At 37.0% G+C, this 19,084-nt stretch overlaps 1 protein-coding gene across 2 annotated transcripts in view; it reads left to right on the top strand.

Annotated features, from left to right (window-relative positions):
- The first annotated feature begins 1,867 nt into the window (after window positions 1-1,867).
- Window positions 1,868-19,084, top strand: part of SPINK5 (serine peptidase inhibitor Kazal type 5) — a 62,685-nt gene continuing 45,468 nt past the window's right edge. The window contains exons 1-6 of one of the 2 annotated variants that reach the window (XM_072955145.1): window positions 1,868-2,001; window positions 3,268-3,293; window positions 7,116-7,243; window positions 8,856-8,928; window positions 16,424-16,551; window positions 18,294-18,357. In XM_072955145.1, the coding sequence (XP_072811246.1) occupies window positions 1,947-2,001; window positions 3,268-3,293; window positions 7,116-7,243; window positions 8,856-8,928; window positions 16,424-16,551; window positions 18,294-18,357 (474 nt within the window). In that variant the 5' untranslated portion in view covers window positions 1,868-1,946. The remainder of the gene's footprint in view (window positions 2,002-3,267; window positions 3,294-7,115; window positions 7,244-8,855; window positions 8,929-16,423; window positions 16,552-18,293; window positions 18,358-19,084) is intronic. The other variant, XM_031671592.2, reaches the window with a different exon arrangement.

Below are 19,084 nucleotides of genomic sequence, written 5' to 3'. Positions count from 1 at the left end.
TAGAAATTACCTAGTACAACCACATCATTATAATGAGATAAGAATACAAGATCAGCTATCAGTAACTATAAAGCTTATCACATACAATTGGAGTTGTTCTAAACAGCACAAACACACATATGTACGTACACAAGATTTATCTCTAACTCTTACAACAATTCTCCAGTATAGTTTTGTTATCCCTGTTTTACATATTAGAAAACTGAGGCTGAGAGAAAATAGGTGACTTGCTCAAGGCAACATAGCTAGTAATGAGTGAGTCAAGATTTGGACCCAGATCCATTATGTACCAAAGCCAGGTTCATTTCCATTGCTCTAGGTAATTGCAAAAACAGGAATAGAAACAAATTTTCTGTCTGTCTGTCCCATTCTCTTTCTATTAAGCTGTGATGGATGTCACTTTTCTAACCAGTAACAGTAATGCAGTTTGAACCTGCTTTCCATGGTCACTGATTTCACTAAACCATTGGAAAGAAATAAAGCTAATAACACAGACCTTGAAACCAATGATTGTATTTTTAGAGAAAAAATACTATCTCATGAAAAAAGAAAAGGGAAATACTCTGGCTTTGATGGTATTCAGAGTGTTGACATGATCTCAGAATTGGCCAGCCTTAAATCAGTTTTCTGGAACAGTCTTTAAGAGGGCTTTGATCTCATTAGGACCCATACTTTCCTTCTGTAGATATAGAGACCCTGTGGAATACTGAAATCAAACCATTTGGCTTTGGTCTCCATCATCTCTGCAGACTTCTTCAGGTGCTTTATGGAGCTAGTGGAGTAAAGTAAGCTGCTAGGCAAAAGGCATTTCTTGTAGAATGGAAGAAGGAACCAAGGAGGAGATAACTTTCTCTAGAAAAGTTACATTTCTATATACTTTTAAATATTTTATTTCTTCTTTACTTCTTGGGAGACTAAATCATGAGGAGTAAACTTAGTTTAAGGGGAAACTCATTGAGCCAAATTTTCCAAACAGCGATTTGAGAGTGATGGGCTGTGGACATTTAACCTTACGTCTCTAATGTTTATGATCATGATGTTTGGTTAGACTACAAGATGATGCTTTAGAATATATAATAGCCTCCCAATTGAATTTTTTTAAAGTAGTTGCATGCAAGCTTTGATTTCACATAGTTTCTGCCTTTACTAATGTGCAAGAGTGAAGCAGATTATGGAGATGAAAAAATGTTGAAACTGTGGTCTTCTTTAAGAGCTGCCTCTCTGCCTCTTCCATCTAAATGGGGTGCTCCTGGGAAAGTCACTGCTCCTTCTCTGAGTTTCTGTTCCCACATACATTCAGTGTTAGAATTTTGGTAGGTTATCCCTTAGGGTCATTTGACTCTAACTTACATGTGAGTCTGTGACACTGAATTGAGACACTTCAAATAGATGCAGATGAAAGTAATGGAAATCCTGGTTTCTCTTGCTATAAGAAGCTTTCTCTGGATGTGGAACTCTTTCAGTCTTTACCTCCCTGGTAGGAAATCCCATCTGTCTTCTTTTTCCCTTCCCTCCCACTTATGAAGGGAGCCTCGTTAGAAACATGCTCGTCTGTGAGAATGTGTGTCTGGTATTGCTGAGGAATTCAGTTCTTCTCTAGGACTGTGGAGTATTAAATTTTGAGCAGGGTCCTTGGACATAATCTATCCCCTTCTAGGGGAGGTATCATGAAAACACATTACAACTACTTTAGAAATAAGATGTGTTCAAATCTGCCTCCTTGACAAATCTGCCTTCTTGACTTCTTCTAAAAGATGGAAACTAAATTGACGCAGTATATTAAGTTTATCTTGACCTTGAACAACTGGTTTTACAGTGTTGGCTGCTGTGGGTGTTGCCCACAGTATATATAAAAGTGAGCTGCATCTCCACGGGTTCAGTCTTAGAGCACCAGCTGGTGAGCAATGCAAGAAGCAGACTTGTAACCAACTTACATCATCTTCAACATGAAGATAGCCACAGTGCCAATGCTTCTGACCCTGGCTCTTTGCCTCGTACAAGGTGAGCAATTTGCATGTAGGCTAAGCCTCTTGCTACACATCACAAAACTCTGGGCAGGGATTTGTCTCCTTTCTTCCCTCCCCAAAGATACATGTTTATATGTAGGTAAAATCCTGAAATATCTAGCTAGACACAGAGTTTTGAATAATTATGTTTGTGGATTTGTGACAATATTATCTTTAGAAATGACCCATGGTTTGAGATAATCTGAGTTTTTAACCATCAGAAATTCTTCCATTAATTCAATATTAGTTCTGAAAAGCTAACAGGTTTTTCTCCGTCTTCCCTTCACCAAATACATCAGCTCATAATGATATGAATTATATATATTATAGATTAAGCATATGAATTCATACTGATATGAATTATGTAGATCATCAATATCTGAAACTTAGACTACTTAATTTGTATATTTTAATATTGCATTTATAAATAAAACATTCAAAATCAAATTCAATCATCTGTTTTTATTTCAGCGTAGTAATGCTTTCTAGCATATTTAATTTTTGTGTTTTCAAATCCTAAATGGATTGAAAGTATTTCTTCTAAATGGGAGCTAGGAGGTAGGTTTCTGCTTTTGCTCTTTGAATTTGAAGGGAACACAAGATTGCCTAGACTTACTTTGCTCTGAAGCATTTACATTTTTGAAAAGGAAACCTGAAGAGACGGAGAGTCAGGATATCATTATACATAAATGATACCCACTTTGCTAAAATACATGCATAGGTACAGAAGATGTCTGTTAATGAGAGAGTGTATTAGTCTATGATGTTAATTAATCTTAATATTTACCAGATCTCTAATTTTTATAGCTGTAATGAGGAGGCAAAATTACTAGAATTCAGAATCTTGATTTTATGTGTGTGTATATATATATATATATATATATATATGATACAAACTTTATGATATATTATACCTTAAAATTATCTTTGATGTGAGATACTTGATATGTGTGTTAATGTTATAATTTTAAAAGAGGTCTGCCATCCTTTGCTCTGAAAGGACGTTTTAGAAATTAGCTATCTTTATGGGGTCAGAAAGCATATTTCAAAGTAATTGGACCTATATGAGGGATAGACCTCTGGCCTGGTGCAGCACCCTCACTTTATTTGCCGTGGTAAACTTTAGTGTGTTCACGTCAATTTGTGGTTTTACAATATGTTGCCATTAAAATAAGCAAGACACTGTCCTGAGTGAATTGTTTGTTCTGCTTATTAAGTGTTGGTGATTCCCTTAACTCTGGTTTCTGTATTTTTGTCCCAGATGCTGCCAGTGAAGATGAAGATCAGGTTAGTCCTGCTTTTTCTGGTCACTGAATTCATTCCAAGATCCCTAAAGGAAAACGTTCTGTGGCCAACACCTCCGTGTTAATAATACAGACATAGTATATTGATAGGCACTAGTAAGCTTTTGTTAAAAACACAGGGCCAGGCCTTTATGAATCAAGACATGAATCACGCCACACATAAATCAATGACTAATGATAATGGATGTCTGCAAGAGGCAATCTGCCGTGCTAAAGGAGTGCTTTAAAATTCCATAAACAAACTAGTGGATTACTATTTTTCAGTTTAAAAGCTAAAAGCATCATGACACACATAGAAAGCTGAAGTAAGCTGTCTTGTGATCATTGTGCAGAAAGGGTTGCTGTATCTTGTATATGATCAGTGTACGTGTTTCATTCAATACATATTTACTGAGCATCTATCACGTGTCAGATCCTTTTTGAGATGCTGGGGCTATTCCAAAGGAAAGAAAAGAAAAAAGAACCCTGCCCTCATGGAGCTTACATCTCAGGGGAGGAAAACAAACAAGCTAATAAGTAAATTAGTAAAATATATAGTACATTAAGTAACAATTAGTGTTAGAAGAAAGATAAGCAGGGATTTCTGGGGTTGGAGGTGGTATCAGTTCTTCTTGAGACAGTCAGGGAACTTCTCTCTGAAAAGACAGCGTTAGGATACGGATCTGAAGTTGAGGACGGAGTGAATCGTGAAGGTACTTGCAAGTCACAGCAGGCCAGTCAGAAGCACCTGTGATGGCGGTAGGGCTGACTCAGGAAGGGTCTTCACGAACTCTTAGAGGTCTTTTGATTGAGAAATGAAGCAATCTTTTTTTAAATAGTAATTTGAAAAATTTTAATCTGTCTGAAAGGCAGATTGAAAGGGTGAAATACAAACACACATATACAAGCACACAACTGTGCCATTGTTTCAACATTTAAATATTGCTAAGTATGTAGCAAGTGTTTGCTATGTCTCTCAAAGACTAGAAACGTTAAAATAATAGAACAGTAAAAATATTCTTTTCTACATTGAAACTCTTAGCATGATGGTTAAAATGCTCTTGCTGTATTTTATTGTAACTTTTCTTTTTTTAAAAAAACTTCTTTTTAGGAATATTTAGAGAATTTCATTATAGTCTCTATTATTTTATCTAAGTTTGTTGATTAAAGAGATGTTCAGAAACCTCTGTGGCATAAGTGGAGTGCTATAGTAGAGAAGGAAAAAAGACTGGATTTGGGGGAATCTAAGAGCATGCTCATTTGGATGTTTTATACTGGAAAAAGAAAATAGTGTAAATCTCACTGTGCATGAAGTCGTAATTTTCTTTGACAGAGTCTCTAATAATGGGTGGTAGTTTCCAGCGGATATTTCAAATTTTGCATTGATACTTTTCATCCTATTAAACCCTGAAACTTTTTTCACTGAAAAACATTTTCAGAACATAAATTTAGCCAACTCTTACAATGGCATAAGCAGGAAGAATACAAAAAGTGATTAAGTATCTGAAATATGTTGATGATAGTCCTTGGATATTTTGTCAGAAATGAAAACTATTGATTTAGTCTTTCTTATGGGGCTAGGATTTTTATTTTCCAAGTGCAGGAGCTTGAGTTCTTCCTGCTACCTTATAAACATGAGCCAGGACAGTGCAGAAGAGCACTGCAGTAATCTGCAAGGATCTTTACCATAGGCTTAAATTAGTCATTAGAGAAGAGTTGTTATGAAGCTAAAACAACCTTGTTAGTGCTCTAACACAGAGCAGGGGTGATGCCAGCTCCTGGGGGGTTTTATTATGATGCCCGGGGAGGACCAATGGAAGACAACGAGCTGTGTCACAGCCAGTGAAGGAAAACAGAAAGAGCTTAGCTCTAGAGGGCGCCTGTTTTCCTGAGACTTGTGGAGAAAACACAAAGAGCAACTATCTCAAAACCAAAATGTGCCAAAGTCTGGGCGTTAGATTGAAAATAAACAGTTGCTGAAAATTCACCTCCCCACCTCAGGATTCTGTTATGGTCTAGACCCACTCCTGTCTCAGCCCCCTCTGTTATGGTCACTGGGGGGATCTTTCTTTTTTCCCAGAGAAAAACCCAAGTGCTGCTTTCAGTTTCTATGGCCTCTTCCTGTGTCCCCAGAGGATACACTGGATAACTTCCCAACTCGGGAAAGTAGCACTAAGTTCCATCTTCACTAATTGCAAAACTGTCAACAAGTTTTTTAACCTACTCTCTGGGACTCGGTTTTCTGCTAGAAAAAAAAAAGTGGGTCTTTCTAGGATTTAGGTGCTTATCTGATTGTGACATTGGAGAAATCCAGTTCAGGAATTATCTTGACTGATAATGTTCTTTTTAAGTTGACTACTAAAAACTATTTACAACTTCCTTCTATGAATCTTTGTTTTCAGTACTTTAAGACCTACCTTACAAGGGATGTATTTCTATTACAAAGACGCTAGGCTTTTCTCTGTTTCTATAACGAAGTTTTACCTAGACTTTATAGAATTAGTTATATCTGGCAAGCTAAGCAGTAACTTGCAGTATTGATACTACAGAATCAGAGATCAGACACAGGTCTCAAGAAGCCAAGTTGTCAGTCTGGTGCCAGAAATTGTTGCTGTGTTACTCAGATAAGATCACTGGGTGGTGGTAATAATTTTAGAGGTATTTTAATAGGTCACCCTTAGCGAAGTTTCTCAGGGCTGATCTCTGAAATTATTTATTTTGCTTTACCATTCATTCCGCAGCTGCTACCAACTGCCTCCCCTGTATGCAGTGCTAGGTTCGGTTCATTGTTATCCATTAGATGGTAAGCACCACTGAGGACGGGGTTCTTCTGCCTTGTTTACTGCTATATCCATGGCACGTAGCAAAGTGTAGTAGCCTTAAAATAATAAGCATTTGTTGACCAATTGAGTGACTATCATATAGGAGGCTGAATACAATTCTATAATCAGTCCTTTGAAAGGGGTTGCATTTGTCAGAGTTGGAGCAAAGACTTCATTATTTTTTTTGGTATAAGGATCATGAAGCTTCCCCCCTGCCCAAAGTCAAAATATACCAAAAAATCAAAAAACACAGATTCCAAAGGCTTTAAAGGACCAACGGATTTCCTAAATAATAGGTACTGTAAGATTTTAAATTAGTACTTTACTAGGTAGTGCAAATGCATCACTGATATTAAGCTCCTAGAAAAAAGTGAGTGAGTGACATATAGCAGGCCTTCATTAAATATATTGCATTAACCTTTTCAGCAATCTTTTCATATACCGTTTTATGGCAATTATTATTGAACTGCTGTGTGCTAGGTATTTTATATAAGTCATCCTAGCATATTCCAATAATAATAATGGCAACCACAATAAAACAGGAGGAAGAGGAGAGGTGGAGAATCTAATTACTGAATATCTACCATGTATCAGACAGCCTTTGAGGGTTTCACATGCTTATGACATTTAATCCTCACAAAACTTAGGAAACATGTATACTTAAATCCTCTATTTTTACAGATAAGGTAAGTGAGCCTTTGAGAAGTCACTTTGCTATGGCTTTTGGGCTTATAAATGAGAACTCTGGGAAACATGCTCGGGTCTTTTGCCTCCAAGCCCCTTGTTCTTTCCATTTCACTAATGGTTTTAGATAAATGCTTTTAGGTAAATTTTCAATCTCCAACAGACAATCCAGAGTCATTATTTCTGCTTGTATTATTTGTATAATTGAGTGAATGCCTTCCATACAAAGGGGATAGTGGTCATGAAATACTATTGTTCTCAGAAGGTGAAGTCTTGCTTTGATGAGGTTTCAGTAAACACTTTTTTCATCTTTTCCTTAGGAAATTTGCAATGAATATCGAGCACTGATGAAAAATGGAAAATTGTTCTGTTTCCAAGATAAAAAACTTTTTCAAAGCCCTGATGGAAAAATGTTTATCAACAAATGTGCCATGTGCAAAATGAGATTGTGAGTAAAATTTATCTTTCTATCAAGTGTTTTGAGTTACCAGCTATTCTCCAAACTAATAAATGTATTATTTTCATTTTCTGTCAAATATATATTTCTGAATTTAAATGAGTAAATAAAAATCAAGTGTGACCCCACTGGAAAGATCTTAATAATCACTCATGGTATTCCAAAACATCCCAGAGGGCCCAGTATCAGTGCCCTATGTAGCACTTAACAGTCTTTCGAGGATGCATTTCCAACCTGAGTTTTTCTCAGATTGGAAAAAAGAATTCTTGGGCCTGTTAAGACCTGACTCTGTTGTACCCTAGGCCCTGAAAAAAATGCCCCTCAAGGATGATGCCAAACTCTGCTGTGGCAGCTAACCAGGACACACCCCACCCTGACTCCGTAAACTGCCAGTGTCCTCAGACATCTAGGATTATGCTAGCATGAGATGGACCAAAGAATGAATTGTGGCTGAATACTCCCTGCAGCTCAGAAAGAATTAGTATCCTGGAAGTTTACTGACGTCTTTGCAATGCTTCTTAATTTGATTTTCTTCTCTTCAGTGACACTGCAAAGATAGAAGAAGCCTGAATTATCAATTACAAATCCTCAAATCAAAGTGACCTCATTTGTTTTTGAGCAGGGAGTTCATTCTTGGTTTCTGACCACTATCAAATCTTCCACACTGGTACCAAGCCAAGAGGAAGCTTACCCATTTAAGATAATTATTTTATAATTAGCTTTTAAAATGCCAAGTTGGTAATGTGTCAAGGGATTTAATATGACCTAGTCAATAATGTTGGGATAATGAAGCCCTGATCACATGTGCTGCTTCTGGTGAAGAGACTGAAAGAAGATGAAGGAAAACAGGGCAGCTTTACGGAGGGGGGACTCCCAGGGTGGGTGAACAGTCCTTTCTTAGTGTCTTGAGGGCTGAACGTAAACCAGCAGGTGTATTCTTTACTGAAAAGTTTCCTCCTTGTAACACAGGATGTTTTGATAGGAGACCAAAACTATGAATATAATAAATTTACTGAAAAATAATTGGAAACAAAAATAAAGTACCTTAAGACATACAAGGCAGGTTATTTATCACATTGAAGTCACTCACTCAATTATTATTTTGATTACTTAGTTAAGATATATTGGGATAAACTTGGCTTCTTAACCTTGAAAGAAGGAGGCTGTGTGAGGCATTAAAGTTGTCCTTAAATTGCTGATTTTGCTCTGTGGGTCCTTAGAGGTTGGAGCCAAGATCAAGGCAGGCAGGTAGATTTCGTCTCAATATAAATATGGTCTTGCAAAGTCAGCATTCCACAAATGGCACAAATGGCACAAATGGCTTTTAGAATTGGTGACTCCCTGGATGTTGGAAGTATTTAAGGTGGGCAGCCTGTTGTGTGGTTAACTGTAGAGACTCGTGCCTTCAGTAGAACCACACTTGAGACGTTTTGGTGCCGAGGAGAGATTTGTGGTACCTGCGGTCATTTCTGGACATACTTCCACCCCTGACAAGCTAGACTGGGCTGAGGAGAAGAGTCAAAATTAAGTTTACCACATATACTGTTATCCCTAAAAGCTGGGCAAGCATGTCTAAGCTATTTTATTCCTTGCTGTCTTCCAGGGAAAAAGAAGCAAAATTGCAGAGGAGGGCCAGGCGTTTAGCAAGAGCCACCACTGCTCCTGCCCCAGCAAAGGTGAGGCTGTTTGGAGTCAGCCTGTCATATTTGCTTTGGAGGTTATGTTCGACTCTACTTAGATCTGTTTATTTCCTAATTACTAGGTCACACTTGTTGTGCAGCCGGCTACTTAGCAGGGAGGGAACATGGCTTAGTCCAGGGGTGGGCTAAATATCTCGTACAGCTCGTCCAAGGCCCAACCCATGACCCAACTCTCTGAAAACATCCTGGGCACTGACAGGTGCTGAGAGGTGGAGCAAGCCAGGGATGTCTGCCCTCCTCGGCCTTTTCTCATTCCTTCTGTCCTGCCTTAGCTCCAACAAGAGCCTTCATGGGACTGAAACTAAGTTCCAATCTCAGAATTTTTATTTAGTGTCTACTTCACCTGGACAATTTATGTATCTCTGGGTCTCAGTTTTTTCACCTGTGAAATGGATGTGGCTCAAATGAGACACTAAGTTTAGCTCCAGTATTTAACAAGTGTTAGCAGGCATTTGACTCATTTTACTCCCTGTTTTCCTCTGTTTCTTCCTTCTGAACATATTTTCTAAGACTCGGAGGTTTCCCCTAGTTCAAGGAGCCTTGCTTGTTTATATCGATTTTGCAAACTGGGATTAAGGCTAATATTTGAGAAATACTGTTCTATGGTTAAAATATTTTTTACTTAAAAATTAAATAAAATGAAAGAAAACTGCCCAGATGTAACCATCACACAACCATTTCCCTTTATAAATTATTTTGTATTTATACAAAAATAAAAAATTCTAGGCTAAGATTGGGAGAAATCTCTAGCCTACAACATCTCACAGTAAGTTCTGACAGAGCTGGGGCTGTCACCAGGTACCCTGACAACTGCTCATATTACTCCTGATGGCCTGTGTGGCTGCTTCTCCAGTATCTTCTTTCTCTTCCTCCTCTCCTGCCTCTGACACATAATTAAAATGATCAGTCAGGGCAGGCACACCCAAGTTACTTTAATATTTCTGATCTAACCAAGCTTCCATCTTCCTTGGTGTTACTCAGGAATGTCTGAGAACCTCAGCCTCAGCAGTTGACCTGGTCAGCCCAAGGTTTTGCCTGGGCTCAACCAGTCTCACTGTTAAAACAGTGACACAATCCCCACTCAACTGGTCAATAACCACAAATTCTTTGAGCAAGATGAAGCTGCTTCTATGCTCCCCAGATCTGTGGGGGTCAGAAAGGTTACTAGGAATCTTTAAAATCTACCTTTCTTTGTCACATTTAGAGAGAGGCTTATTCTGTAAAATCCATTCTCCTTCCTCTCCTCCTCCTCTTCCTTCTTGTCCTCTTCTTCCTCTTCCTCTTTTTTTCTTCATGAAAAACTGATATATCAATGGTGTTTAAAATACAAAATATAAGAGAAGACAAACAAAACCCCCCTAAAACACCCTCCCCAGTCTTAACAAACCTGCTATTTTGAAATATTACTAGTGGTAAGTTTTCATATGTAGACACACATTTATTGAATTTTAATCAAATAGGATTTTTTAAGAAATAGTTACAGAATTTGAACAGTATACTCCTCTGTTACTATTTTATGCCTGAATTATCACTTTGGCCTCTAGATCAAGTTCTTACGGTTACATGTCTTGCTACCTAGGAAACTACTTCCTTACAAATTAAGGCAGTTAACATTTGGCTGTGTGCCTTCAAGAAATCTCTGTTTAGGTTTTTCATTGTCTGTGTTTGAATGGATTAATGCAATTACACTTTGTTTTTGTTGTTATTTTTCTTTTTACTGTAAAAGAGAACAATCTACCTGCTTTCTCTGCTTAGATTTCTCCCATCAAAATGTAACCTTGCCTCTTACTCTCAGAGTAAGATGCTCTGTGTGTTCAAGAATTTTCCTCCTACAGACATCTCTCTCTCTTGCATCATTAATTTATTCTTCATTAGTATGTATGTCATTCTTTAACCTTACAACTCTGATATCCAATCCACCTACGAGTCTTTAAAAATTTTTTTTAAATTTTTTATTGGAAGAGTAGTCAGTTTACAATGTGTTAATTTCTCGTGTAGAGCATAATATTTCAGTCATGCGTATACATACACATATTCATTTTCATATTCTTTTTCATTCTACACTACAAGATATTGAATATAGTTCCCTATGCTATATAGTATGAACTTGTTGTTTATCTATTTTATATATCGGACTTAGTATCTGCAAATCTTGAACTCTCAATTTATTCTTTCCTACTCCCTTTCCCCCCGATAATCATGTTTGTTTTCTATGTCAGTGTGTCTGTTTCTGCTTTGTAAATAAGTTCTTTTTTTTTTTTTAAGATTCCACATATAAGTGTATATTCCAATGCAACTCCTTTTCACGGTTTCCATTTCTACCCCAGTCTCCTGAAATCCTCCATAATTTCTAATCTCTAACACCTCTGGTCTATGGAGAACTTTTGTTTTTTAATTGATCAATACATTCTCATTGATTTAGGTTGCCAACTTTGCAGAATATTAAGTTCATAGAGTGTATGTATGTGTTTCTAAGTTCCCTAGTCTGTTCATATTAGTTTATTTCTTTAATAACCAATAAGATAAATCCCCTTTCTTAGTTCAGTTTTTCAAAGTTGACTTACCTATGCATAAATATTTTTCCACATATGTATTTGAAATAGAAAGTTAACTGAGTTTATGAAAAATCCAACTTGATTTTGGGAACCTATTGTGGTTAGGGCTACAAAGAAGTTATAAATTAGGGTAAAACTGACTTTTCATAATAGTAACTTGTACAAGTCAAAGAATATCTTATCATTAATTCATATAATTTTTGTGTATTTTATGAAATCTGTGAATATTCTTCACAGGGATTTTTATGTTTTGCTAGTATCTAGAAAATTTATAATTTTACTGCTATTTCGAGTATGGCATTTGTTGTTTATGATATTTCTATCTGGTTATTGTTGGCATAGACAAATTCTATTGATTTCTATACGTTGATCTTATATTAAACACTTTTTTGATATCGTGTTACTTCTGATAGTTTATCCATTAATTCTTTTGTCTTTTTGTTGAAAGTTGATCACATCATTTGCATATAATGAGTTTTAGAACTTCCCTTTCAATCTTATCACTTCTTTTTTTTCTTTTTCTTTCCTTATATTTTTGGCAAGCTTGAAGAGTTCAGTAGTTTAACAGTAGCGATGATGATGAAATTCAAACTGCCCTTTCTCCCTCTGTATTAAAGGGAATATATTTAAAGTATCTCCATTAAATATAATGTTTACATAGGTTTTTTTTCTATAAATTTTAGCAAGTTTAGGAGATTCCTTTCGTTCATATTCTTCTGAATATGTGTTCATAATTATCAAGGACCTTCTCTTCAACTCTTGAAATAATGTTCTGATTCCTCTCTTTCAGTCTATTAATGTAATACATTTCTTGATAAACTTGCCAATGTTAAACCATAATTATTCTTAGGTTAAATCACACTTAATCATAATGTATTTTTTAATAGACTGTCGAATTTGAATAGTTAATATCTTATTTAGAAAATATGAAACTATTTTCATAAGTAAAATAAGCCAATACTTTTCCCTCTCTAATTATTCTTATCTGGTTAGGGAATCAAAATAAAATAACCCTGAGGGGTGGCACTTAAGGCTGGTTGCTGAGTAAGCAAGTCAGCAAATCCCCTTCCCTAAAGGTTACTTAGTCCTAGGAATCTGCCCCAGTGGAGTGAAAACCTATGCCCACACAAAGTCAGGCATGCAAATATTCATAGCAGCATTATTTTTAATAATACAAAACTGGAAGTAGTCCAGATGTTCAAATGTCTGCTGGTGAATGGATAGACAAAATGAGCTACATTTATACAATTAAGTGTTATTCAGCAGTAAAAAGGAACGCAGTACAGACACTGTATAGATGAACCTCAAAAATATGTAAAATGAAAGAAGCCAGAATCAAACAATTACATATTTATGATCCTATTTATATGAATAGGTAAATTTATACAGTGAGAAAGTTCAGCAGTTGCCTAAGGCTGGAGCTGGGAGCTGGGATTAACTGTGAATGGGCACGATGAAAATTCTTAGGGCAATGGAAATATTCTAAAATTGAGTTTTAGTGATGGTTGTACAACTCCATAAATTTACTAAAAAACATTGATCTATACACTTAAAATTAGTAAATTTTATGCTATGTAAATAAAACTTCAATAAAGCTGTTGATAATTTTTTTACATTCTTCAACTTTTAGAATAACTTGTAAATTATTATTTTCAATACAACTTTTTCTTTTTTCTTAAAAGTTTAGAAAAATGGATTTTAAAGCAATTAGAACCGGGGCATTTTTGAGGAGAGAATATCTCAGGCCAATACATCAATTGATTAATACTCACTGATCTCTCTAACTTTCCTCTTGCACATTACACCAAAGCAGATATTTTATACTTTTTTTGTAACCACATCTCCATTGTGGTTTTCAGATGTATTAGCATATGGATACTCATAATATGCTTTCATTGTATTTACTTCTCAGTGTTCATCCAGTTACTTTCAATATCACTGCATATATTTTAAAAGTTTCATCTTCTCTTTCCCTTTTATCAGTTATACTAAGCACTGTAACATTAGCTTTCTTAAATTAATCTCCTTTATTGTTTTTGTTCTTTATGTCATTTACTTGTTTGCTCTGCCATTCATAAATGGATTGGCAATACTTTAGTTCTTTAAATTTTAACATTTTAAATTTCATGAAAGGGTATTTGAAGTTATCAATGACCATATATCTCAAGATTGATACTTGAGTATTTTTATTTGTCATTCTTTGCCAAACATTTCTCAATTTTCCCCCCTCAAAAGTTATTTAATTGTAATATATTATTTGGTTTTCAAATATGTGGTACTTTTTTCTTTTTTAATTTTTAATTTTATTAAATTGTGGCCAGAGAACATAGGCCACATGACACTGATCCTTTGGAATTTCCTAAGATTTTTCTTTGTGGCCTGATAAATATTAGAACTACTTAAAAAAAAATCTTATTTTCTGTTTCTTGGATATAGTTCTCTATAAAAATCTGATGGCTTATTAAGCATCTTAATTTGTTCCCTGTGATGTATCAGTTTCTGAGAAGCATGTGCCTCTGATATCAGTTCCTGATTTATGTAATTCTACTACATTCTGTTGCTTACTGTTTGACATGTTTAGAGCCTGTGTTATTGAGTGTACGCTCATGATTATTATGCTTTGTTCTTCCCTTTACTTTACATATCCTTCTTTGTTACTTACGATGCCTTGTGGACTGAATTCTGTGTATTGAGCATTATTTTGTCGCCTCTCCTTTCTTCTTACTCATTTTTGTGAGTGTCAGGAGAGGACAGGGGACAAAGCCCAGAGCTGAAGGTTCCAGAACCAGTGTTGCCAACTCCAGTTTGCTGCCACTTCACCGGGTCAGGAATTAATCTGTAAGCTCTCAGAAACGTCAGCATCAGGAAGAGGTGTTCTCAGTAGGCTGTGACCCACCAGCCCTTGGGGTTTGGAGGAGGAGGTGGAGGAGGTGGAGGAGTAAATGCTTGCACCTGTTCCCATCACCTCCCAGCTGGGCTCCCGATCCGCCCTGTCATCACCCTGCCAACACCTGTGACCTGGTATGCTGCTGTTGACTTCACTGGTGAAGGGGCAAAGGAATGCTTGTCCCAGCTGCTTTCATCCCTAACCCCATGTTTCTGCAGTTTCTCCAGAAATCACTTTTGAGAGAAAATCAGCAGCTTTTCCTTATTTCTGCCCCTTGAACAGGACGATCTCGTTCCCACAACAAATCCTTTGCAATTGCAGTTCTCCAAGCCTGGAGCGTTCTCCCCTCAGATCTATTTAATGCCTGGCTCTTCCTCACTGATGTCATCTCACCTCAAATGTTACATTTGCAGAAAGATCTTTCTTGACATGATATTCAAAATAGCCACCCTTCTAGGTGCTGTCGTGTTGTTCAGTTTATTTTTCATAGCACTTATTATTTAATAAGTTTTTGTAATTATTGTCTATCTCTTCCCATCAGAATGTGAATCCCTTAGCGTATGTATCCCATTTCTCTTCTTTGCTGTGTCAGGGTCTCTGTCTGGTAGAATGCCTGGAGTCTAGTCAGTGTGCGATGGATTCGAGGAGTAAATGAACACCCAACTGGATGAGGTGGCACACGTGGCCTTTACTTTCCTGTTTTCACTCGGTTTTTAACTTCTTCCTAAATATATGACATGAATAGTGGGGTATGTTCTATAGATTTTCTTCTTGAGTTTAATTCATTTTTCCTAAAATGTTTAATTGTCTTCCAGGAGAGTTCCTCAGTGTAATCATCTGGTTCACAAACTCATTATACATTTATTTCTGCCCTACTTTTATTCTCTGTTGTGTGCCATTTTAGGTCTCAGGTCCATATTTTCCAAGTCTTTCATATCTATAATTAAAATATTTTTGTCATGACAATCATGACATCAAAACATTTGTTTTGCAATGTGATATAATATTCTTTGCTTTTAGATAGAAATGAAATTCAAGTTAACTCTATATCTTCCATAGCTAGCTTATGTCAGTAATGAGTTGCCCAGTAATGTTTCATAACTAGTCATTTCATCCTCACCACAAATCTGGAATGTGGACTGGGTGTGAATTCCCATTTTTCACATGAGGAAAGTGAGGTTCAAAGAGGTGAAGTGAGTGGGTGGCAGATCTGAGATCCGAACACTAGTCTTCAGTTATTACCGAGTGCACTTGTTTTTCTCGCCAAACACGTTTGTCCCTATGTGTACATCATGTTATTAGAGCAGAGATTTGGGGATTTCTCCCATCCTGCCTAAAAAGGGTTTCCTTTTATTGGCTGATGGTCAGTAGAGGAAACCTTTAAAACATCAATGGCAATAGCAACAAGAAGAAATGGGAAGGATGTGCTGGGCACTGTTCTAAGAGCTAGACGTGTATTAATACATTTAAATCCCTTTATAATCCTGAGAATACATTAAATCCCTGTATAAACCTGTGTATACACTGTACAGATGAGGACACGATAGCACAGAGTGGTTAAGTAGCTTCCCAAATCACACAGCTAGCAAGTGGCAGATTTAGAACTATGAACCTAGCAATCTGGCTCTTGATTACTGCTCTGATCTATAGTGATAGAAACTTTGTTATAGTTTATAGTTTTAGAGAGCCTTCATATCCATTGTCTGCTGGAGCTCATGACTACTCTGTAGAGAAGGCAGGCAGGATTTGATCGACAGAAAGTATCCTAAGTTTCAGGGAGGTGACTTGGCCTACCTCACCCAGAGAGCAAGTGGCTGAAATTACACTGAAATCCTTTCTTCCGAAATCTACTTCTGTCTCTGTTGTTGGACCACACTATATTATCCATGCCTTTATTATTACTATGGTCTTCTTATATTTTCCTCCTCTAGTGACATATTGTTGTGGGCTTAAAATACTAACTCATTTATGTATCTAGGGAATATTTTCTCTCTTACATATGGATATTCCTTGATCATATCTCTTGCAGTTGAATTGCGATGATTTCAAGAAAGAAGAAAGAAATGGGTATTTTGTCTGTACCCTTGATAATGCACCTGTTTGTGGCACAGATGGGAAAACATACAGTAACAGATGTGTGCTATGCGCTGAGAACACGTGAGTATTCTCTGAAGCAGCCTTTCTCCCTAACGCATGTTCTCTGTGAAATTACGTGACGCATTTACATCTTTAGGATAACAATCTGTTTTGTGGGAGTTAGCCATCCATAAATCATTAGGATGACTTTTTTTTTTACTAAAGGAAAATATATGTATGTGGTGTAACACTGTATATCTTACAAAGCACATTTACATGCATTCTATCAGATGGTTATCACTGCATGAAGTAGACAGACATCTGATAAATCTGTATCTGTACACAAGCACATAACACACACACATATTCATACATATATACATGTACGTATCTATCTTCTCTCTACCTGTTTGGGAATATATCCTTTTCCACAGAGAATTATTTAATCGTCAAATGATGCTTATTTATTAAATGCTCAGTAATTTATAATATTAGAGTAGGTAATTGGGAATTACTACCGAAATTCTTCCCGTCTATTCCAACTTTGCTAAAGCATCTCACTGCCCTACATTGTATCATCATTTGGTTCTTTCTTCACCCTCAATGCCAGGCTTAGTTATCAATTGTCTTCAACCAACAAGATGGCATGCCTGCTTTGCAGGTTTGGCTTATGACCTCAGTCTTGAATTGGCTGATCTTCAGTTTATGCAAATATAACCAGCACTGTTAGAGGAGGCTAATAAGACATAATGATAAATATTTGGTCTTAAGGTTCTACAGCCTTGATCCCTCCTTATCATAAGCACAACTGAATTAAGTCACTCGGATCCTCACATGATTGCGTTTTCAGAAATACACTCTAAAATTATGTCTTCAGCTTTCACCAAGGGTCAACATAAACAGAAAACAAAAATAGACACAGAAAGAACACACAGGGTTTTATGAGACATGTGTTTGCAACACCACAGTGAGTCCACCGGATGTTTAGTTCTCAGCACGTTTTATGTGGGGGATGCTGGGATGGGTTATTCAAACCTCTGATTCGGGTGAAAGTTTGTCCCCCCTAATTTCTGGCGCATGCCTTTTGTTAGACAGTGACGGCCACCCTGCTCGCTGTGCTTCTTCCCTAGCTCGGTCTGCTAGGAGACTGTGTGATAGCAGCCGCTATCTTTTGATACCTCTTTTTTCTCACATTGAACTAGTGTTTTTTATTACATTTTTTATTGTGTTTTTATTGTTATACAGATGCTATAGTTGTAAGTGGCCTCAGCTTTTTAGAGAGTAGGAAGTGTATCTTATATTTATGCTTCAATGTTTTCACATGTGCTTTAAAGCTCTATTAGACTGGACAATTATTAAACAGGGCTTTAGGGACTTTCCATGAAAAACAAAATATTAGTTAGCATAACCCAAATGAAGAATGGTGTAACATTATGCTAGATACTGTGATTTGAGTTGGATTATTTAAAACAAAATCATCACCGACAGCAACAAAGTTCCTTGGAGGTAACTAATATCTAGTTACAAGATTAACCTTTTTCTGCTCTTCTGATTATGGGTCCCCTCTGGAATCAGGGGGAAAAAACCTGGAAATAACATTTACAGGTCTGAATCTTATTAGCTCTCCAACACGATTCCATTTCTTTGTAATTTATAAATACAGTCTTTGATTAGAAAGAGTAAGTAAAGAAGAGAATGCAGTGTGCGACCCGTTCTCAGAAGCAAAGGAGAATCACAATACAATGGGGGAAAGTTGCATTTGGTGAGAAGTTTGAGAAGTTCTGTGATATTAAACTGCTGTGTCTACTAACTTTCAATTCCAGTAAAACCAGATCCCAAGTTGGCATAGAAAGAGAAGGAGAATGTGAGAGCGGTAACCCAGAGCAGGTGAGGACGAGTGTCAAAGCGGGGGGACACATCGGAGGGGCCGACTTCAAAGAGAAAGAAGAGGCTGTCCTCTTTGTTCTCTGATGGGGGCATTTGGAAAGAAGTAATTCTTGCTGTACCTGGAATGAGATACTGCTTATTGAGATGAAGAGCATGATAGTTCCTGAAACTGGAGCAGGTTACTTTGGTAGTTAGACTTTTCAGTTCTATTTCTGCTTTCTATGAAAAAAAAAAAAAAAAAAAAGCAAGGGCAGGAGGTGGGGAGGGGAAACGTCACGTGTAGAGCAAAGGGAACTACTTCAGTTACTTCACCTGAGTTGAAACCCCAGCACTGTCGACTGCTGTCAGGATCTTGGGCAAGTTACTTAACTACACTGTACCGGTGTTTCCGTATCTAAAAATGAGATTTGGATTAAAGAGCTTCTTTCTGTGCTAAAATTCTGTGAGCCTGTGACAGCTGCGGGGGGGTGGAGGGAAGAAGTGTCTCATGCATGTCACACTTGATTTTTTTCCAGCTGAATGATTTTCGTAAGTCACGGTTTGCTGCCCTTCCTACACACAGCTACAGCACCCGAGGTTCCCTCCACCAAGACATTTAGCACATTGCATTTAAAATGTCTCTTTGTCTGTATCGCCTAGTAGATTGCGAGCAAGTTGAGGGCAAGGACTGATTTCCCTTTGTTCTAGCGCATCACAGGTCATCCAGGTCTACTAATAAATGAGTAAA

Source organism: Vicugna pacos, chromosome 3 (genome assembly GCF_048564905.1).
Source record: "Vicugna pacos chromosome 3, VicPac4, whole genome shotgun sequence".
Taxonomy (NCBI): Eukaryota; Metazoa; Chordata; class Mammalia; order Artiodactyla; family Camelidae; genus Vicugna; species Vicugna pacos.
This window is presented reverse-complemented; position numbering and strand designations above follow the sequence as displayed.